This window comes from Rattus rattus, chromosome 10 (genome assembly GCF_011064425.1).
Source record: "Rattus rattus isolate New Zealand chromosome 10, Rrattus_CSIRO_v1, whole genome shotgun sequence".
NCBI lineage: Eukaryota > Metazoa > Chordata > Mammalia > Rodentia > Muridae > Rattus > Rattus rattus.
The window spans coordinates 38,088,197-38,112,091 of NC_046163.1; the positions used below are offsets into that span (position 1 = coordinate 38,088,197).

A 23,895-nucleotide genomic window follows, 5' to 3' on the forward strand; every position below is an offset into this window, starting at 1 on the left:
TATACACATGCAACATACACATATATATCAATTCATATACTAGTTTAACAAAAATGTTATACTAGTATTTCATTAATGATAAAATAAATATTGCCATAGAAATATATGGAGTAAAGTCACTGAAGTTCTTAGTATTCATAACACATAGCAAGGAATCATTATCACCTCCATGGTTCTCATCGTGGAGAGAAGACAATAGAAGAGTCCTCTGGACTTAGGCTGTCTAATTCTCTGCCATCTCAAGCAGACTTTCTTTGTACATGCATAGTTTCTACCTCTCTGTGATGGTTTGTATAAGCTTGGCCCAGGGAGTGGCACTATTAGGGGGTGTGGTTTTATTGGAGTAGGTTTGTCACTGTGGGCATGGGCTTAAGACCCTCATCCTAGTTGCCTGGAAGTCAGTCTTCTACTAGTAGCCTTCAGATGAAGATGTAGAACTCTCAGCTCTGCCTGCATCATGTCTACCTAGAGGCTACCCTGTTCCCACCTTGATGATAATGGATTGAACCTCTGAACCTGTAAGCCAACCCAATTACATGTCCTTTTTAAGACTTGCCTTGGTCATGGTATCTGTTCACAGCAGTAAAACCCTAACTCTCCCAGCTATTCCCAGGAATCAGACTGGACAAAGGTGATCACTACTTAACTGTAAGCAATCACAATATGAGACCTACAGTTTCCATCTTCAGTTGTGTTTGTAACCTTGTGTGTGCATGTGGATGTACATGTGTATATGTGTGTGTATGTGTGTGCACATGCATATATTTTGGAAATGTTAATGTCATGATAAATTCTCTCAGAAGATGGCTTTTTGCACCTCCTTCAAAAAGATCTGACTTCTATACTACCTTATGCATGATGTCGTGATGAGTTATTTATAAGAAAGGATATCAATTAAAGTTAGAAGCCCAGAATAACTTGGAATTAAATTAATTAAGGCCCTAATAAGGACATCCTAACCTTCACACATAAGGATAATATGTAATGAGAAAAAAGCAGCGTGGGAGTAAAAGATAATGGAGAATGTTACATGGTCTTTTAATAAAATATAAGTCAGATACATATATTTTAGCTTCCTTAGAAATCAGGTTAATAACATAGCAAAGAGCTGATGAATGATGGTACGTATGAGGAAGAAATGGCAGACAAAGAAGAAAAGAGATTAAATTAAGTGGATTATCCACTGTGAAGGGATGAACACCAAATAAACTCGGGGATCTCTTCAAAGCATTAGTGCCTGGATCACACTCCCCCCCACAAGTGTATATGTGTCTTGACTTACAGTGGAGGCAAATTCTTAATAAACGCATTTTAAATATTATAGGCCAAATGTCATATAACACACTTGGTGGGAGCCTGGTTACCTGACTAAAGAACAAAGAACACTGAAGACTCCTAAGTGCTAGGCAGGCTTCAGGGTCCACCAGCACCACAGGGCAGAGAACTGTGCAGATTTAGAAAGATTTCTTGTAGTTAGGAATCTGGGATGTAGATGGGGTACTCCAGTGGCTACATCCCTAGGTATCTGGCTTGTGGCATCCTTATAGCTATTGAGGTAAGAGTTTGAATGACAAGTATAGACCTGGGCACCATCAACATGTGATCACAATCAAGGCCATGGACTGAAAAAGCCTTAACCCTGAGCAGTGTGTAGATCAAGAAGGAAAAGAAAGGTCCAGAGAGACTGCTGAGTGGTAAAAGGACTTGCTGTTTTTACATAGGTTTGGTTGCTTGTGCCCATACTGGGTGATTCACAGTCTACTATAATTCCTATTCTAAGGGATCTGAGCCTGTTCTCTTCTGATATCCGCATCTGTGGGCAACTGCATGCAAATGGTGCACACAATCTCACGCAGCCTTTCACACGTACACAAAATTAAAAATGAATAAATCTTGTTTTAAAAGATAAAGAAGAGAAAACTCAGAGAAAACTGAGTTCACCTTCAGAGAATCAGGCAGAGGGAAGAAAATTGGGGACAGAAATGGAGAAGAGACAGGGGAAAGAAGAAAAACTGGAACAGGAGGTCAATAGAGTTAAAAGGGGGGGTGGGGAAGGGAGGTTAGGATGGATGGTACGCTATTATGCCCTAATAATACTGAGCACATCTGATCTTCTGAAGTGTTTAATATTTTTTGTTTGTTTGTTGGGTTTTTTTTCTTGGCTTTTCTATTTTATTTTGCTTTGCTTTTTGTAGAACTAATATAATGTAGCCCAGGCTGCCCTTGAACTTATTATGTACCTAAGAATGGCTTCACCTCATCTGGCCTTCACCTCCCAAGTGCTGGGGATTTCATGGCTGTGCCACTATCCATGGCTTTTGGCTCTGTCTTTGAGGCGTCCCTGCCTGGGTCTGGTGCTTGAGTCTTTATTGTTAACCCAGAGTGTAGCACAGAGCAGGCAGAACGGGACAAACACAAAAGGGGGCCCAGAAGCCAGTCAGCACTCAGGCTTAAGTTCTCCTGCAACAACAAATTTCCTTCTTTTAAAAAAGACAGGAACAGCCAAGTATAATACCTAATACCCATTAACCCAGCACTGAGGAGATTGGGGAAGGAGGATTGCTCTGCATTCAAAACTAGCCTGGGCTACAAAGTAAGACCCAGTTTCAACAACCCAACATGAAATAAATAAATAAGAAGCAGCACCTAGCATCGCATATGTTTTGAACTTCATAACTTATAGAATACTTTCAGTACGTGGTCCAACTTCCAAAACTCAAGCAATTCCATAGAAATGATTATTCCTCTTCCCATTGTGAACACAAAACTAAAGACATATGGATGACCTATTACCGTGCAAATCAGTTGCAAACCTGAACCTTCAAGCAGCTCCTGACACACACACGCACGCACGCACGCACGCACTCATACAGACACACAGACATACTGCTTCATATAACTACAAATTACACTGTCCCTGCCTGCTTTTCTGTTTCTTCTCCTTGGAAGTGTGTGTCCTAAGAAGCATTTTAGGGCCCCATCTATCCAGCTTTGGGCTTTTCGCACACAAGTAAGACAAGGAGGGCATAGTTCACTGGGTAAACATAAGTGGCAAGCGACAGTGATTTACACTCAACTGGCAAACTTCTGATTACCAATCCGTCGCCTGCTATATAAACAGGTGTAAACTAACATTTCGTCAGTTTACGCAGCATGGCAAATAATTTAATCTCAACTTAGCACGGTGCTTGCAAATGTAAATGTTTGAGACCAAACTGATGGTGGCATTCTGATGCAATCGCCCAGGTTCCCAGCCAGAGGAATTGCGTCCACAAATGGCTCTCAAGTGCCTCTGCCCAGAGACAGGCATGTAGGGCGGAGACAGATAACCCAGAATCCCCCGTGCAAGCCCGGCTTTCCCAGCATAAAGCTTAGTTATGAGCTCAGAGAACTGGCTCTCACCTCTCTACCCTTAACTCTCGCATGTTCTGTTCTTTCTCCTCCACTATATGTCAGTCATCTGTCCACCCTTAGCTCATCCCCAAGCATTGTGACCTGCCACAGCTCCCATCACTCCACTTGCTGCAGAAAGTTCATGGAAGAAAAGCAGAAGGACAAGAAGAACCATGGTGATGGCTAAAGGGGTGGCATTCTGTTTCAAAATAGCACAAGCTGTGTTCAATTCATTCAAGACGCTCCTTCGTCCTCTTCCATTTTCCAGCTAGGAAAACTGAGGCAGGGAAAGAAAACTTCCACACACACTACAAATAGAGTAAGCACCCTGGGGCTTAGCCAGCCACATCTCCATAAGCCTCAGTTTCGAATTATACTAATGAGATTGTGCTGGCATTGAGCTGAACCCAGATGACCAATCCCAGGAGGCTCATCGTTTTAATACCGAGGAAAATGATGATCAAATCAGTGCCCCCCAAATACTTACATAAGACTAGGAAATCTCTAGTAGAAGACAATGCCTTTATAGGAACCACCTGAACTCCTGTCTGTCATGATCAGGAAGTCTGTCTGTGCAGATATAGAGAAGTTATACAGAAACGCACACACAATAAGCGATGGGTATCCCAGAAAGACATGATCTACAATTTGCCATGGGGGAACAGGATCACAGTACAAGGCAAGGAAACCATGGGACCGAATACATGAACACTCACTTCTTGCCTTGACTTCCTGAGCTCTCCTTCACGTAGTAGCCTGGTTTGCATTCATATTTGCAGATGGTGCTCACATCATGGTTGCCTTCCAGGCAGCGTGGCAGGAGCAGATGAGCATTTGGAATAACTGGAGGAGCTTCACATTCCAACTTGCAGTAGACTTCAGGGAGAGACCAGAGTCCATCTTCAAGACACGTCAGCCATGGGTTCAGTCCTGGCTCCAGGAGAGAGAGTCACATGGTGCTCAGAACAGAGAGCTCATGACTACAGCTCGAGGAACCAAAAACTATGCATAGACTGGCTCTGTAAAGTCCTGTTGTTCTTTGTTGAGTAGTATCTCTAAAAATAACCCATCAAATGTTGATGCTGTATGTTCTTACTCTGCAGGTCTCAGGGAGGTCTCACATACCATAGAATCACATAATGATTCCCTAGACTCAGTGGAAGAAGTGCTACCAATCAAATCATTGCCTGCCTTCCTATCTACAAGTAGCAAATATACAGCAATAATTGCAATGTGGGTGGCATTAAAGTAATCATAGTTGGTATTTTAATGGTGATTCTATATGAGGCATTATTCTAAGTGGTCTACATGGGTGATCATATATAAATCCCAAAGAGCAAACAAGACCATCAGATAGATTCTGGTTATCTCCTATGAGGCTGATAAGGAAATGGGGTTTACCATCACTTACAAAAGTAGAGACTGAGATAGGAAGTTTTGATACAGAATTTTGACCTTCAATACCATACCACATGATTCTCCGTAATTTGGTTTCTCCCAATATAAACCAGGGCTGCCGGCAGGCATTAGGCTCACTAGGCTGCCAACCTACTACAGCTCATTTCAGAGTAAGGCTGAGGAAGCTCCATGTACAATGACACATTGTGTGACACACTGAAGGCTGAGAAGTGTAGCTAAAGGGCAAAGTGTGGTAGTCAGTCAGAGCCTGGTTCAGCACTTCTCCATCTCAAGTACACACACATCCAAAGATACCTTGTGTAACTGTGTCCTCCTTATCTACAAACTGAAACAAAGCACACCTAGTGCAAAATGTCTCTGGGTATTAAAACTTAATAACTTGAACCTCAGTTGTTAATGTTATCAGAAAAATTGTGCTGATTGTTGAGAACATGTATAGAAACAAACAAAAAAAAAAGACTAAGTTTCACTCATTATTAGTGACTCCCTCATCCAGGATATCTCCACACATGATCTGGAACAAAGAATGGTGATAATCTGAGAGGATTTTATATTGTCAGAAGAGAGATCAGAGAACAGCAAGTTCGAAGTATATATATGTGTGAAAAAAAGTTCAAAGCTACCCCGCTCCACCGTAAGAGAGGATGATGGAAGCTCACATTCAGTTCCCAGGCTGGTCAGACAGTACCTTGGAGCTTGGCTGGTGGGACACATGAGATGGAACAGCGTTTCAGAAAGTCCGTACCCTCCGTACAGGAGAAGTTTGCATAATTCACCAAGGACGAGTCTGGGACACCACAGTCAAGACGCTTGCAGTTCACATTCTTGTTCCAGTGACCAGAGGAACAAGTGAGGAGAATCTCTTTCTGGAAACAGAGAATTCATCATGTCAAAGTCACATATAATAGCTATCAGAAATCACTTTCTGGCTTTGGAAGAGTCCTGGTGGTCATCGGTCCCTTTGACCTTTCTTATGACTCACTGGTTCGGTCCAGCCTCAGGGGGGTGCCATTGGAGGGAACCTGTTTGTACTAGGAACTCTAGGGCACCGTTCTCCCAAGCCCCATCTCAGGCTGTCCTTTCCTTGACTGACCCAACTATTTTCAGTCTCTGTCCTACCTGGTCTGTGCCCAGGATCTCAAGCCTCCTGCTATTGTGTGAATATCTACTTTGGGACCTGGGGACAGACTAGAGAGGACAAGAGATAAGGGAGTCCTGGGTTCCTATTCTCCCTGTTCTCTTTTGAAGGGAAGACTGCTGCCTGACTCATCCTATGCCTATCTTCTCTGCCCTTTTCTGTTTTTCCACCCCATGGACTTTGTGCTCCACAGAGCCAACCTTCCAAGTTTAAGAGGAAGAGCATACTCCATCATGCTGGGCTATTGCATATCAAACTAGGCATTTCCTTACACCCTGACCAAATCTTTAAACTCTCAAATTACCTACTTTGGGGCAAGTTGCTATGAATTCAACACTAGACTGGGTTAGAGGTTGAGATCCTCTCTCAAAAGCTCAAAGTAAAATAATATATATAATTGTATAACTGATAAAATACTTTCAGAACATTGTCTAACTTTCCTACTCAAAACAATCCTTTCCATTAGGGATGTGACCACCAAGACACATGGCTGTGGACTACATTGCTCACCAGCGTGCAAATACATTACATGCCATCTACTTCTTATGGACACCCTTTTTTTTTTTCTTTATTAACTTGAGTATTTCTTATTTACATTTCGATTGTTATTCCCTTTCCCGGTTTCCGGGCCAACATCCCCCTAGCTCCTTCCCTTCCCCTTCTCTATGGTTGTTCCCCTCCCCATCCTACCCGAATTACCACCCTCCCCACAACAATCACGTTCACTGGGGGTTCAATCTTGGCAGGACCAAAGGCTTCCCCTTCCACTGGTGCTCTTACTAGGCTATTCATTGCTACCTATGAGGTTGGAGCCCAGGGTCAGTCCATGTATAGTCTTTGGGTAGTGGCTTAGTTCTTATGGACACCCTTAATAAACCAGTGATAAACATACTGATAATGCTACTAAAAATAATTACTTCTTTCAAGAAGAAGAGAGTTAATACACACAAAGTGTCACAATCCATGGGATATGGGAGTGAGTCCAGTCATGTTTCCAAACTTGCCATTTCAGTGGACAGATCTAGGCCCATTGGTATTATGTAAACGAGAGGACACACATAGATTACCCAGAAGGACCTGGTCTTGCACTAAACATGATGCCTTCCAGGGGTAAAACGTCTATAAAAGTACAAAATCACTGAGACAGTAGCTAAAAACAAAACAAAACAAAACAAAACAAAAACAAAACAAAAAGAAAAAGAAAAAGGCAAGAAAGCAAATAGGGAGTTGGCAGGTACTAACAATATATCTTAGTCTAATCTAAAACAATCCTTACAGCCTTCTACAGTGATTAGAGAGACTGCAACGTAAAGAATACAAATTAGAAATAAGAGAAGTCAAAAACACCCTAGAAGAAATCAATAGCCCTAATAAAGTCGAAGCCTATGATATGGTTTGTATGAGAATGGAAGGCAGCACCCACGGAGGCTGCAAAGAGGAACTGCCACCCTCAGGCAGAAGGAATTCGACACAGGCACTGGACTTGAAAGATCATTAGGGCTTTTGAGCAGCTCAAGGGAGGTGGGAGAAGAAGGCATCTGGCCAGGTATGAAATGAGCAGGCACTTAGTGACTGTGAAAGTCATGGCTTATTTGGGAAAAACAAGTATCTGGCAGTGGGGCTGAAGATCAAAGATGGGCAGAAGAGTTCCTGTGGTAAAACTACAGTCATCCAATCAGGAGACCACACTGGCACCCAAGCCAAGGGTCCAATGACTGTTGAAGCACCTCTCACCTCTGACGCTACATGTTGGCTCAGTGCTTTCCTCTGCTTCCCAGTGTGTCCCTGTTGCCAGCCAGAAGGATTCAACTCAAAGCCACACACATTTTTCTATTTAGCTTCAGTTCTCATGTCAACAGAAAGCAAATATCCCCGCTGTCTTGTGATCATGAGCCGGGATAGGACAATTTCCTGCATGAGGCCAGCGTCAGGTGACAGTGACTGGTCAGCTGGAGGGTGCCATTCCTTCCTCCACCACGAGTTTGGCAAATGTGAGCCCCCATCTTTCTTCCAACCAGGTTCCACTCATACTTAGCACAGTTGGGAGGCCTGGTTCAAACTGCAGCAAACCACTAATCATTTAAAGACTGTCTCTAAACTCCATGTGTAATGCCTGGCCTTTTCTCCTGTGTTTTGTCTGTGGTTTTCTGTTTTTTGTTTTTTCCTTTTTAATTGTCCAACTTCAATGCATGACAAATATAGCCTTTCTCCTCTGATCGTCTTAACCTCCCATACACATGCATTTAGTCCCTAACTTGTTCTACTTTGTTTTCAGCATGAGACACCTTTGTCTGACCAGGTGATAGAAGAATTTGCTGTCTGAAGCTTCATTAAGACTGTTTTGACTACGTGATTTCATGGAACCTTCTAAACTTCACAATCATATCTTTACATTCTGACAATAACTAGGCAAAGGAAATTCTTGCACAGGTTCACAAACTGTTAAGAAATCAACTGGCACAAAACAGGAGCAATTCCATTTCTCAAGCCATTAATGTGTGACTAGCAATGGTGGGCCTGTCTCCTTCCACGGTCATGGCGACTTCGGGCTCTTTCCTCAAGCACAATTGCAGTTTACCTAGTACGTGCTTCCACCGTCTCATAATGTCATCCTGTTTTCCAGTGGTTCATTTATGCTCAAAACTCCCCTGTTAAGGCTTTAAGCTTTCTCAGTGGGAGATGGGAAACCAAGCCTTTAATTAGGGATATAAGAAACTTACTAAAGAGGCACCAATGCCCATCATTCTACTAGAAGTTTCTAAATAATGTTCAGCAAGCATTGTAATAACTCAAGTTCAATATTTCTCTTTGGAATATGTACAACCGTAAAAACATTTTAAAGGTATTATTTTATTTTGCTTGTTCTTACTCTTATACACCTCAAAGAAAATGGAGAAAAACATTTGGCCAGCTCTGTCTCGTGAGCCTTGTTCTTCATTGTATATTTTACTACCCTGGGCCCCTCCCAAATCCTGAAAATGGTGCATTTGAAATTCTGTATGGGACATTTATAAATGGGGAAAATTTATTACCATAATACAACCCCCATTATGAATTTAATGTTTTGGTGGTACAATCTGGTTATATTTCTCTAACGATCTTAAAAATGAGACCAGAAGAGCACAATGAACCTCAGATAAGTTGACAGTAATCTATTTTCTATAAATTATGACCAAGTCCACTTTGAGACATTCACATCTATGAATAAAAGACAGGTTGAAAGAACTTGAATAAAAACTAATATCTACTTCCCATATTATACTAACACCTAAGGCAATCAGTTTTTCACATGTTTGGACTTTGGATTTCTGTTCCACCATACTTCCTTCCTACTGCTTTCATAGAGACCATGGTTTTCATTCTCAAAGATTTAAAATCACCTGCCCTTTCCAGTCTAGTCAGGGAGAAGAGGATTGATAGATTTCTGCCTCAGGAACTTCTTCCTTCTGCTCATCTGCTTCCAACTTACCTGCATGTTCCTGAGGTACTGCCCACTGCTAGTCTGAAGGACATACCCCCTTTGACAAGTGATAGCACACTCCATGTGACCTGGGCCACTGGAGGTACAATTCACCATGTCTGTATGATCAAGTAGCAATGGCACACATCTTCCCTGTTCTCCACAAGGTCGTTGAGCACAGCTGAGGATGACAGAAACAGAAGTATCTTAGGATAAGCTGAGACAGCAGAAATATACATCTTTGAACAATACACCTAAATTGCAGAATGATTTTCTTCATAGCCTAAATGGAATTCATTACTTTGTTCTGTCTCACTGAGAACTATGAGGCATGACATAATTACACCATGACATCTAACTTTCTGTGGACTTTCAGGAGAATCAATGATGATGAGATGAGGTAGAAAATGGGTTCTTGATGTTCTAGACAATCTCTGAAATAAATAGACCAAGGAATGATACTTGAAAGATTAAACAATATTTCTAGGTACTAAGCAACGGAAAAGACCCAGGACTAATCTCCAGGATAGAATCTGGAGAGCCCTGATTTCATGAGTCATTGGCCTTTTAGATAACTTATCACAAGGGAGTCCCAGGTGCCTGTACGAAGATTTTGAGCAACAGAGATCACAGACTGGTTGATATGGAAACATTCCAATTACTGGTACATATCACTGAAGAGTAGCACAAGCTAAGAAACCTGACAGTGTGAATTGAATCCCTATCACATTCTTGACATTGTGCCATGAACTTCCAGAGATATCTCCTTAGCAGAGAATTGCTTCCAGGACCAGTAGAACCATTCATAAGTAGCCTGAGAGATAAATAGATTCTCCAAGGTTCAAGGAGATTCAGCCTGGACTGTAATAGCAGGACAAATGCTACAGAGAAGGCAAGAAGAATGTAGTTCCACTGCAGTGGAAACACAGAGTTTAACTAAAGCATCAATACCAGACTTCAGTCCTGACTCCACCATTTAGTATTTGCACTACAGAGAGTGAGTTATTCACACCCTACTATTTCAGATCCTTCCCTCAGAGGGTTTATAGGGTCCACATCTTACAAGATTGAGACGTTTCCCAGGTTAGCCCCTTTGCTGTCCTGCTGACAAAAGTCTAACCCCGTGTCAGTATCTGTTTCCTATTAGGCTCCTTTTCCTTTTATCTCACTTCCACACCTTTCTGGAGTTTAATGAGATTTCTGGGAGACATTTCTTCTCTAAGAAGTAACCCTTTCACACTTTCTTCCTTCAAATCTTGTAGTTGAAGTATAAAAAATAACTTCCTTCTGATAATTAATTTACTTTACTTATTACATATGCATTTTATTGCTCTTAAATCCCTTAGTTTATGCATCAATTTACCCACAGGGCAATTATCATCTGACTGTGTCTTGGATCTCAGAGTTGGAGTATGAACATCTTGAAGACATCTTCTTGTCCAATTTTAAATCACTATATACTCAGCTGTAGTAGATACAATGAAAGCTTGCATAATTAAATGTATTCCTATTTCAGATAGCAAAACTAGTACCTGTTATTAAAGTGGAAAATGTATAAAATCACATGAAAAATATTATTTTCCAATTCAACCACTCTGCCCCAATAATTCATTCAATACTAAACACTCTGCCCAAATCATTTATTCAATACTAAGCACCAAGTGTTACAGGCCCAGAGGCCATACCATAACTCATAGCATGTTAGAGCAACTATCTGACCAGCATGTAGACCCCAATACCTTCCAAAGGAGGAACAAAATCCTAATCCATCAAAGACTTAGTTTATAGTACAAGGATCCAGGAAAGTTCCTAGATATACTAACCTTACTTTCTGGCTTCTGTAATTTTGCTTCTCGCTAAGTGTTTTTTCTAACAAATGTGTGTTAACCAGGGTGTGGTTTTTATGCACAAAATTGTGGCAATGGTGAGGTTCAGCATTACATGATTTGGACAAATTCTGCAGTCACCAGTAGGTGATAGATTCTTTCTGCTTAGCTTTAGAAGTATCCATTTGTGTTCTGCAGTGGAATTATCTCACAACAAAAGAACATACTCTTTGCAAGACACTGGACGAGCATTGGTAGCATAACAAAGGCTGTGCCCTTAAGGAATTCACTGTAGTGAGAGAGACTAATAACATGTTTTCTTACCCTTGAGATTCTTGCCAGTGATGATAACCACTAGAGAATAGAGCTATCACTCATCATCAGCTATGTACTCCGCTTGCCCTTGGTTTGTATTAGTTGTCAATGACTTTATCCGACAATTGGACAACAGTATAAGAAGGTAGGAAATAAAATGTCATTAAATATGTACATAGGTCCTACCATAATTGAGAGCTGGTTTAGAAAGCAGTAGTCCCTAAAGAGGTAGATTTGATCTGACTGTGATAAATGGCTATCCCTGACACGTGGGTTTAAACATTGTTTTAGTGACTTTCTCATTTCTTCTGGGCATGCCTGAGAGGTAGAAGATGGGAAAATGAAGATGTGTGATGCAATGGGATCTTTTGACTGTTCCATAGTTACTCCCTATGACAATCTCACATCCATGCAGCCCAATGAAAGAAAGGAGAACTATAAGCTGAGGAAAGGAGGATTGTTAATGAGTAAGTGTGAACTCCCCCAATCCAATGCTGACCAAAGGGTCTGCAATATAATGAAGGAGGCTGCCTCTGAGTGATACTCAACACATGGATAAGGGAGTCAAAACATGACTGTCCTTGAGATAAGATCAGAATACTTCTTTCATAATGCCAAAGAACTACAAATCCATAAGTGCTGTATGCTATTCATCATCAAACCACTGTATCTCCTTTAGCATACTGAGCAAGAAGAGATAAGAAAAGGGCCATTAACTCTGATTCATGTCAAGCGATTGCCAAGGAAAATGTCTCATAGAACACATGCTATTTGTGTTGGTTTTATCTGGTGACTCCACATCATTATGAAGAATAAGCACGTGCTGAGACAGGATGGAAAGCGAGCAGTGTGCATGAGCCTCCTTCCATCAATATGGCTAGGACCACATTGATTGCTGGTATCGCGAGCATCGATCTAGCATCAGGAGTGTGTCCGGTATTGGCAGCAAAACAGAACTCAAGACAAGAAGTGCACAAAAGGAGAAATATGTTATGAAGTAAGACCATGACCAAAAAGGAGAGAGAGAGAGAGAGAGAGAGAGAGAGAGAGAGAGTCAGAGACAGAGACAGAGACAGAGACAGAGATATAGACAGAGACACACACAGAGAGAGAACGAAAACCCAAACCTGTTTATGAAGTGAGAAATGGTTTTTGCGGCAGCTGCTGCAAATTCTTTCACTAGCTTATATTTCCATTTACTTCCTTTTAAAGGAATTTGTTTTATGAGGACGGTGTTTGTCAGGTCGTTAGCTTCTGGTGGCATCTGGTACCAATTGTGGACTCCTCTCCCTTGTACCCCAATCCCAAACCTTCTTTGGTGTTTCTCTTCCACTCCAAACACTGTCTCCTGAGTGAGTTTGTTGTGTTCAACATTATCCCACCTTGTGACACTCTCCTCTCTCCCAGAGTGACCCGGTCCCCCCAGCAGGAAGACAATGCTAAGAACACGAATAGTTCCTTTTAGACATTCTCCAACGTTCTCTTCTGTTCATCTCTGAAGGTGGCAAAAAAGGATGCTTTGCAATGTATTGAGTGGGAGGGGAAGAGAAGCTATTTATCTTGGTTTGGCATACAAGGAAACTAAAGCTGTGTGGAGACTGGCTAGAGGCCACACTTGGAATCAGAGGAAAATCCTCATCTCCCAAGCCTCCCTAAGAGGCCAGCTTAGACCACTAGGCCTAGGGATGAGGCTGGTTTCCTGCTGGTTTCTGCCCAAGTCAGGAAAGTGCAGCATGGGCTGCAAGCACCAAAGAGCTCCTTACCAGAAAGAGATGCATAGAATATTTATTGGAGGATTGAACAGTATTCTTTCAAACAGTGGCAAATCAAGGACGCAGTGTTTGTCCAGGTGTTGTCTGCGAAATATCCTGTGTGTGCCCTTTAGCGATATCTTTCTCCCCCACACCCTTTGTCTCTACCTCATCATCACATCTTCTCAAGCAGGGATCTGATGAGATCAGTCAAAGGTGACTCACAGAGTTTGAAGTCAAAGGATTAAATTTTTCATGACTGAATTTCAAGTCATTGGGTCCTTGGAAATCACAGCATGGACTCAGCCATCTACCCATCATTCTGGCTTTATTGTTTTGTCTCTCCATTTCCTGAGAAACCTCTATTGTCTTTCTTTTGCTTCTCATTCCAAAACCTATTATTGTCAAAGGGATGTAAATTGAAGCACTGAAGTCAGGAATTCCTGTTAAGAAACCAGTTCAACTCCAGGCTATCCTCTTCCTGTATAGAATTAACTCTAAAGCCTTCCACACTCATTCCTCACAATCTCCTACTCTAAGGTTTTTCCTCAGGTGACCGGATATGATGTCCAGAGGTGAGAAACTCCTGCTACCATGATTCCATAAAAGATTGGTCCTCCACTCTGAGGTAGACTCTCAATTATAGCTGTGTCACAGACTCAGATAGCTTTTAAAACATGTATATTTTCAGCCCTTATCACTGGAGGCATTTTTATTCTACCAGCAGTATGATGCAAGAATTTGTGATACTTTTAAGTTTCAAGCAGTTATTGTTTTGGTTTCTGGAGCTGGGTTCTCACTTTGTCATTCACACTGGACTTGGCTTAAAGTCCTTTTGAACCTCTTGCCCCTTCCTCTTCATGCTGGGATCACAATCAGGAGCTACCAGGAGCAGCTGGTTTCAAAGATTTTACTACTCACCAGGAGTGAATCCTGTCCCACTAAAAGTCTGGATATATATAGTCTGGCTGAAATGTCAATACATTCAAGAGTCTGAGAGTATATAGAAACAAAACTGACCCCCAAAAGGGGAATCGATTCCATTGCTGAATCACTCTGTTTTACTGTACTAAACCCAAATTATCACAGAGAAGCCACAGGGTAGGCCAAAAGCATAAGGTATTCTCCAGTTCTGACAAAAATTTAAATACCTTTGAAGAGGGAAAATAAATCATGTGTTACTCATGAATTCATGACTCCTTCAGAGACCATTTTATCATTACACTGATTCGACCTTCAGAAATGAATAAGATGTGCAAAGGCTAACTAAATATCCTGGAAAGTTATTCCTAAGGTTTTATAGCCAGAACACAAGGAACTGGAGTAGCATGAAAGCCTGGGGTGGTGGGGGCTTTCAGGGGGAGGTCACGATTTCTCCTGCACTCTGAACTGTGAATAACAGTTGGCATGCCTGGGTCACTTCCATTCTGGCCAGCAGATTTGGAGAAATCTGTGCTGAAAGGAATCAACTCTGTGACAACGTTAGAAAAAAATCTTTTCCAGTAGTGAGTGACAAACAGGTTGAGGTTGAGACCAGGTGGCAGGCAGCATTCTCTGCAGGGAGAGTAGCCAGACTGACTGACAAGCTGGCCATGAGCTGTCCCCCATATGATGCCAAAGCGGATGCCTCTTGGTAATATTTCCATCCCAAAGGACACTGCAGGGAGCTTGTGCTAGTTTCCAGGCCCCGGGTGCACACTGTGGAAGCCAGGTAGTTCCTGATAAATGAAGAAGTTGTTGTTCTACTTACAGTTGGCAAAGACTATTGGTCTGATATCCTATGAAAGTTCTGGTTCACCTTGAAAGAGTCGATGAGAATCAGTTCAAAGACCCTGGTTCCCTCATATTGGATTAAGGAAAGTTTGTGTGCTAACTGTGGGAAGACATATACCAACTACTATAGAAGAACTAGGTTTTGCTAAAACTGAAAAAAATAGATTTGAAAGATAAATCCACCAAATGTCCTCACTGTAGAGCCAGAAAAACCAAACACAACAGATAGGAGGTGATATTCCAGAACTTCCTGCACTCCTAGTATCATAATAGAAGAACAAAGAATCATTTAATTAATATTTGTCCAAACTCGAAATCAAGGCAACCCCAGCTCATAAATTTTCCTAAAGTCAATAGCCTACCCTCGCTGAGGCATTGAGAAGGGTGAGACCACAATGCTTCTCTTTTCCTAGAGTCAATATTGGGAGAAACTGTCTGGCAGCTGTATCATACTCTTGAAGAAAGAGCCTCGAATGGTAGAGAAAGCAGTAGGCTTTGTGATCTGGGCTCTGGGCTTGGTTTGCCCTGCTGACATCTGTGACCTTGGATAAGTCTGCTAACCATTCTGGCTTTCTGTCTGCAAATTTGTAAAATAACAGGGTTGAAATAGGTTCTACCAAAGGCCTTGCCAGCTTTAGCATGGTATTTAATTTCACAGATGAGGTGATGGTGGTATTGGGGTGGGAGTGCAGAAAACTCTGGAACAGACAGGATGTGGTAGGGAATGCAAGAAAGAGTTTGTCATAATCTTTCCTGCCCAGAAGAAATCTTGTGCTTAAGCCCCACTTTTTAAGTTATTTTGTTAAATAAGCAATTGCAATGGCTTTATCCAAGAAGTGTTGCTATGGACTAAACAGCGATCCCAGTGCATTCCCTAGAGAGGCTCATTTAAAGTTAAATAGTAAACGATGATCAGATGTCCCTCTACTCTGTTGATTCTTTTTGACAGAAGAGGGTGCGAGCTAAGAAGAAATGTACACATTTGACAGTAAACAGGAATAGGGTGCATGGAAAGGATTGGTAGAGACAGAGTCTTCATTAATCTTCCTACTACCATCTGCAAAAGCAAAATAGCAGCCATCCTTAGACTGTAGACAGATTCACAACCTGTGTCCTACTCACCTCTGGCTTCATTTGTTTTCAAGGATAGGAACTGGATTAATGGCAGAATACATTTCTTACAACAAACTACTAATAGCAAACTACTTTGGCTGCTATGAAGTGTTCTATGACAGGATCTGGAAAGGGGAAACTGATTCAAATTCATAGCCCATGAAGAGTCTCATTTGACAGAAATCTTGGTAGCAGTTCTAGATATTCTCTCATATGACAGAAAATGACTAGTTCCTGAACCCAGCAGACTTCTCTGATTCCTGCATTCTGAGAAAGTGAAGTTTGTCTGCGGTCCTGGGTTAAAGTCTCCACATTCACTTCGGTTCTCTATCTTAGTCAACTAGTCCCGCCAGACCGAGTCATTGCTTCCTAGAATGTGACCTATTTGTAAGATTAGAAGTAGACTCTGGTGGCCCCAGCCCTTGGTAATTCATTTTATTCCCTTCTAATTCTGGGCCCAGATTTTACCATGTCTGGCCGTAACACCAGAAGTCCCATCCAAATGCCCCTGTCCTTCTAAAAAGAAACAGATTTGCATCAAACAGCCAAAAGTGCTCCCTTTCAAAAGCCCTGTCTTAACAAGTTCCAAACTCTATGATTTTTAGGTAGATTATAAAATATGTAGAATACCAAAGAAAGAATCAAAATAATCTAATTACTGACTAACATGCAGAGAGTGATTCCTAGCACCTGCCCAGAGAAGTAGAATAGCACTCTAAAATAGCCACAGAATCTCTAACTACGTCCCCTACCAATTTCCAAAGGTGGCAACTCTCTCTGCATGGGGCATTTCCTTATGAGTAATGGTTTACTGGAGTTCTGCAAACGATTGCTTTGTGGATGCCCTCCCTGCCCACAATTCACCCTTGGATAGCAATTAAACTATGAACCTAGGAGTGACAGTCATCCAGCCATATGCACAGGCTGAGCTTTGGGAATGGTGACACATGTGAAACTAAGTGAGGGACAGCTACTGACCATGTAGAGAGGAAGCTCCATGGCAGGAAGACACAAGCAGCTTAGTTTGGCAGTGACCCTTGTATAAGCTATGGGCAAATGAACGCCTTGAATGGCTGTCAATTCACAACAAGTAGGACAAAAAAAAAATGACACTGAGCCCTTCAGGACTCTTGCTCATTCCCTTCCACACATTCTATAGAGTCTACAACAGACGCTTCCTATGTAATCCCAGATTACTTGCTACTCTTTTATTGACATCACGGTTGTCCTATGAATCACCATGGCTATATTTTTTTTCTCTTTAGAACTCTCAAACTCTGCGATGGTAACATCTTGCTTGTAGAGGGAAGACAGAATGGGGCATCCTGAAATCATATAGTGAAGCTAGATGATGCTGTGAAAGTCTACACATTGGACTTGCTGCCTCTTCAACATTCAGACTTCCTGTACTTACCTCTATGGCTATGCTAAGCAAAATCCACACAGGGTGGAGGATCATTCCAACCATAGCGTATGCACAAATGTGTCAACATTGTCTGTCTACTTGGCAGGCTGGAAAGTCTACAGAACTCTGGAAATACAGCCTTGCTTTTATTCTCTGCACTTTCTTCACAGGTGCCATGAAAATAGACCATATTAACAATACTAGTCCTGAGTCGAGTGCTGTGGCACTGGTGACATTTCCAATGTATTATCTTCCATCTTTCAACATAACTTATAAGTGCCTGCACTAAATGATGTTTCAGCAGGGCTCTGACTTTCCATTGCAAAGGTCCATAGGAGAAGTACATGGTTTAACTGATAGCTGTTTTCCATTTTAAAGAGACCTCTGTGTATTGTCAGGACTCCATGAAAATGATTCCTAATGGCAGACTCCCAGACAGCATGATAACCTGCTTCAGACAGTGTTTCAGAAGCAATGCTTTGAAATCAGGCTATTCTTGGTCTTAGACTCCAGCCTTTGTCTCTCTTTCCTACAAGATGCTTGCTAATTAGATCCTATCTTTCCATTGAAAGTTGGCACCTAAATTATCCTTATAACATGCCCCACTAAGAATAACCTCCGATATAGTTTTAGTTTTAATTTTAATTTTAATATTAATAAAAGTTATTCAAAAGTAGTCTTATCTACATGCTCGAGAGCTCCCAAAGGAGAACCATGAACATGGTCTTTTACTTTTTCTCTACAGTTCAATTAGAGATAGCTCTCTGTGGCTCCCAGTGCAGACTCTTGTCCACCCAGCCATTTCTTATTGTCCAGGGAACTTAGAATCTTCTCTAGTGGGTTCTCATCCTTCCCTCTCTTTTTATGGGCAGATCATTCTGGGAAAAGAAAGTTGGGCAAGAAATCTCGGGAACAATTGAGCGGATATAATTCTTTCCTTGCTCAAAAGAAACTGGGCAGAAACAAAAACAAATTCAATGTTAATTTGCTAAACTGCTTTGGGGAAGAAGATAATCAAATGAGTAGAAATGTAATACATATTTCATTTCTATAGTGCTTTTCCCAGCAGTAAAGGAGATCATTTCCCATCACCCTGGAGCACAAAAAGGGAAGCCTCTGCTCAAACTAGAAGATGAGGAGCCAAGGAATAAGCAAACAATTTAACTTCATCCCCCAAGCAAAGGGCAAAAAAGGGAACCCTCTATCCCATGCAGCTATCAACAGGGAGGGGATCTGCAGTTTCTGCATAAATGAACAGAGAAATGGCAGGCCCAGTGAAGTGTTGGGGTCTGATCTAGGCTGAGAAGAAAGGGCAAAAGCTGGCATTTCCAATCTCAGCTTCAAATAAATTGAAAGACTCTTCTAGGAACGTAGAGAGAACAGCATCCAATGTTCCAACGAGCAAGGAAGCATGAAGCAGAATGACAAATGAAAGAGATAGAATGATCCTGGTAAGACTAAAAGCTGATTACAGCAGGAACAAAATGTGAAGTTACCGAGCTCAGCTTTGGATGCCCGGCTGGATTAGGACCATGATGTCCTATGACTCAGTCCCTATTCTACCAGTAACCTACTACACAGCCAAGAATTATTTCTACATCAAGTCCCTACATCACCTAATTAGGGAACACAGCCATTTCCTCTAAATATTCCCTGTGGATCATTGCTAGAACAAGGTCTTTGGGAAAACTGCTTTCTTTTCTTCTGTCTTTTTTCTTCCCACCTCAAGTCCCATGTCTGTGGTGTATTCTCTATGAAAAAAGGGACAAAGACATGTGGACAATCTTTCTGTGACTTACATTACTGCAATCAGTGGGTCTACCTTTTGTGTCATAACACAGAGATACCACTGAAAAGGGGCCTGAGGAGCCTGGGCAACTGGTGAGTGAACCCACAACAGTGGTAACTGTGCTTTCCCAGAGTTCGTGAACTAGAACTCTGTGTTATTTGATGGTAGGTAGCTGTTGCTATATCTCCTTGATGATTTATTTTACAGACCCTACCTCAAGGAATAACAACCCAAAGGGATAGGACTATACAAAGGTAACGAGTGGAGGCTCATGTTGTATATGTATATATAAATAGTAGGTTTCAAGTTGATTCCCAAGGCAAAAAAGGCAAATCAAATTCATATTACTCCCTCATTAGTCTTTTCTTTAAAATTATCTGATTCTCAAGAGACTGTAGAATGGTCATCCCTAAGTGGGATTTGCATATCCTACCTGCTGTTAGCAAAGCTCAGAGATCATTGCAGTAGAGGGCATGGAAAGAATGTTAAGAGCCACATGTGGTCCATGACTGTAAGCCGACAGTGTGTTCTGGATACAGCAGGGCAGCTGCATACACGGACTCATAGCCACTGTGATAGCACGCACAAGGAATATGTATGCAAGCCTAATACAGATCAAATTCCAGCAGAGAGAGGGGAACTGATCCCAAGTCCCACCACTCATCAAGGAGCTATTGTCAATTGCTAGCTGCTGGGAGAGGAAGACAGGTTTCTCTAAGAGTGTGGTCTCCAGTAAGCTGACTACACTTCGGTAAGAAGAACATGCTCCACATATGCAAAAAATGCACAGGCTGCACAAATTGGTCTTGGTGGGGTTTAAAACAAAAGGACACAAAGTTGAGTGGATAGGGAAGGGGCAGTGGATCTGGAAAGGGTTGAAGGTGGAAAGTGAATAAGATCAACATACATTTGAAATCCCCCCTCCAAAAAAAAAAAAACAAAGTATTTTTTGAAAAACCTGATTCTCTTTGTTACATAAACATGCTTAGAAAAGCATGGCAGGGTTGTGAATTATGTACATGTATATGAGCATTTTCATTATATATATGTATATATATAATATTTGGGTATTTGACTTTAATTGATATATATAACACAAACACTATAATAATTTTAATGTAAAAGATAAATTCACTGTATAAAAATTATGACCTTGAGACAGAATCACACAAGTATATCATGTGCATATTATTTCTTTGACTTAAATATTCTATGTTTAAGCCAAATTTGCTTAAATTAAAAACACAAATACTGATTTATCATAAAACAGAAAATTGAGAGCAAAATAGAGTATTAGTCTTTCTGGTAATGCTTACTGCTGATTAAAATCTAATACATATGTTTACAAAATTAAACATCTGCTTGGCCATTTGATCCAGAAATTTCCCACCTTCATAACTACACAAAGGAGTTAAAGATGTATCTAGAAGGCCACATAAAAGCATGTGACAGGTGTTTATAGCAGCTTCCTCCATAATTGCCAAAAGCTGGAGGCGAATAAGATGACCTTCAACAGGTGACTGGAGAAACAAAGTTATGATGGATGCAGACCCAAACAATGAAAACTACCCAGCCACTGAGACATGGGAAGACACGGAGGATGCTTAAATGTGTAAAGAAAAGAAGCTAACCAGAAGAGACCATACATGACACTCCAGAAAGGAAAGGAAAATCAATGTCGGAAACAAAAAGATCAGTTATCTGTGTGAGAGAGAGTTAGTCACAGGTAGGATGCTGAAAAGACAGAGCATGTCTAGAAAATAAAAATGTTCTCTGTGACACTGTGGCTGTGGATTTGTGTCAGGACAACTTTTTCTAGCCTCATGGAAGAGTGAAACCTGGGGAGATGAGCTGGGCAGATGGCTGAGTGGGTAGGGACACTTGCTGTGCAAGTAGACAGACCTGAGCTCAGTGAGAGATCCTGGATTAAAGTGGCAGGACATCCAATGCCTTTGTCTGGCTTCCAGGCACACACACAGGCACATGTAACTGCCCACATGTATTCACACATACTACATACACACAGACGCCATACTCACACACATAGACCCACACCTATACACATACAAGTACACATAATCAATTAATGGTCATTTTTAAAAAAGAATAAACCCCAGCATAAACTACAGCATCAGAAAGATGATCTGTGGCAATGTGGGTTCATCAGTTGTAACAAATGGACCATTCTTATGATAGCTGTGAAGAATGGGGAATATTATACCTGGGGTGGGGGTACCGACATCCTGGAAATCTTTGTACATGCCACCTTTCAACTTGGTTATGAACCAAAAACTAATACAAAATCATATCCTTTAATATTAACAATGCTTTTCTGGAAGGCACAGTTATTATTTAAACAGTTAAATCATTTTAAAAATTAGTTTTATAGTTCAATGCATATTATATTAACCTTTTCTGAAAGATTGCTTTGCATAAATGTGAAATGCTCTCATTCATCATTATGAAAAGCATTAAAACAGATATAATTTAAACAACAACCAAAACTATGTCTATGTTTGGATTTTGATATAACTTCATGATTTTCTGAGAAAAACAAAACAAAACAAAACAAATGCCTGATATCTTTGATTCAACTTGATGAATACGTTAACACTCTCATTCAAACCATGCAGAAGGTGACTCTGGAACAGGTAAAGAGATACAGAGAAATGAGCTTGCAAATAAATTCTGGACAGGGGCCATTTATAAACTAGACCTGCTATTGTCAGACAGTGGGAAGAACATACCAATGAGTGGGACGCTTAGACAGTCCCAGCAACTAGGGAATTTGTACGGCACTTCCTTTTCAAGTACTACTCTTCCAAAAAGGCTTGCTTTTTTAATTCCTGCATGCTAACTCCTCATGCATACTCCCTTTAGCCTAAACAGTCCAACAGGCTAAAATCTCATGGCTGTCACATGTGGCTGTCAGGATGTTCCATATGCACATACTTATCGTTCTAGCGTCTATGAGCACATCTGCTTAGCCCAGGTTAACACCATAGTTAACCTGCTTTCTGGATCTATGCTCTTGCATAGGCCTTTTAGCATGAGTATTGTTGGGACTAGTGATTTTCTTCTAATCACCTGACCCAGTGGTTCCCAACCTGGGGTTCATGACCCCTTCGGAGTTGGAAGGACTCTTTCACAGTGGTCACATATCAGATATCCGCATACTAGATATTTACATTATGATTCCTAACAGTAGCAGAATTACAGTTATGAAGTAGCAATTAAATAATTTTATTTAAGGAGTCATCACATGATGAGGAGATGGATTAAAGGGTCGCAGCATTAGAAAGGTGGAGAACCACTGGTCTAAGGTGCCACTTTTCTTATTATGACAGTATAGTTGTGATGTCTTTCCTCTCTCTGTGTGTGTGTGTGTGTGTGCATGTGCGTGTGCGTGTGTGTGATGCATGAATGATCAGGTGTGCATTCCTGCATCTGTGCATGCACAGGTGAGAGGAGGTAACTTTCATTGCTGTCCTCTGTCGCTCTTTGCCCATTGCCTTAAAACAGATTTTTACACAGAACTGGAAGCTTATCATTGTGTCTATGCTGACTGTCCAAGAAGCTCTCAAAAATCTACCTTCAGTGTTTCTACCCACAATGTTGAGGTTGTAGGCACATGGATCTGCACCTGACTTTTTACGTAGGGCCTTGGGGATCCAAATTCAGGCCCTCACAATCACAAATTAGCTCTCTTATATATTGAGCTCTTTGAGGTCTTCTTATTGACAAACTGTCTCATTGGATTTAAAGAAACAGATGCCTAGTATGAGCTGCTCTATGTAGTGCCACACATGATGACTTCATGACAAGGAAGTAGAAGATGCTTCCATGCATCAGCCAGAAGCACAGAGAGGCCCCCATCACAGAGTATTCTAGAACCAACTACCAACTACGTAAAATAGCACTTTCTCCTGTTAAGTCTTCTGATAAGAACATACTTTTGGCTGATACCTCATCATAACTTCAAAGAAGAATTAGCTAGGCATGGTCTAGACATTTCACTAACAGAAACGAGGTTTAAAACGCACTAGTATTGACTGCCATGTTTGTAGCAATACCGTTAGACAGCAATGGGAAACGTACACATACATAATCTAGGCTTTTGAAGTTGTACCTTCTTTTCCTGGATGTCCTGTACTTTTTATAGCAGAGAATTATTTTCTCTTCTTTAAGAAGTCTGATTCTTTTTGTTTGGGCTTGGATACTATAGGACCTGGGTCAAAACTTCTGGTTTCCAGGGGCTGGAGAGATGCCTCAGCAGTTAAGAGCACTGGCTGCTCTTCCAGAGGAAGCATCCACATGGCAGCTGGAACTCCAGTCCCAGAGGATCTGGCTCCCTGGCACAGGCAGAGCACCAATGCACATAATAAAAAATAAATCTTCAAAAATCTAAAACAATAACAACAAAACTCATATCTCAGTAACCTTCAATTCCCTGGATTTTCCTATAAAATTTCTACCAGATTGAACACATATACATGCAAGCCCACGACAAAAA

The 23,895-nt window shown here is 41.3% G+C and overlaps 1 protein-coding gene across 1 annotated transcript in view; it reads right to left on the bottom strand.

Annotated features, from left to right (window-relative positions):
- The window catches only part of Pappa2 (pappalysin 2), a 253,101-nt gene that overhangs the window by 68,804 nt on the left and 160,402 nt on the right, over positions 1-23,895 (bottom strand). The window contains exons 14-16 of the mRNA XM_032915633.1: positions 9,420-9,591; positions 5,501-5,678; positions 4,110-4,323 (exon numbers count right to left, since the gene is read on the bottom strand). Coding sequence (XP_032771524.1) covers positions 4,110-4,323; positions 5,501-5,678; positions 9,420-9,591 — 564 coding nt within the window. The remainder of the gene's footprint in view (positions 1-4,109; positions 4,324-5,500; positions 5,679-9,419; positions 9,592-23,895) is intronic.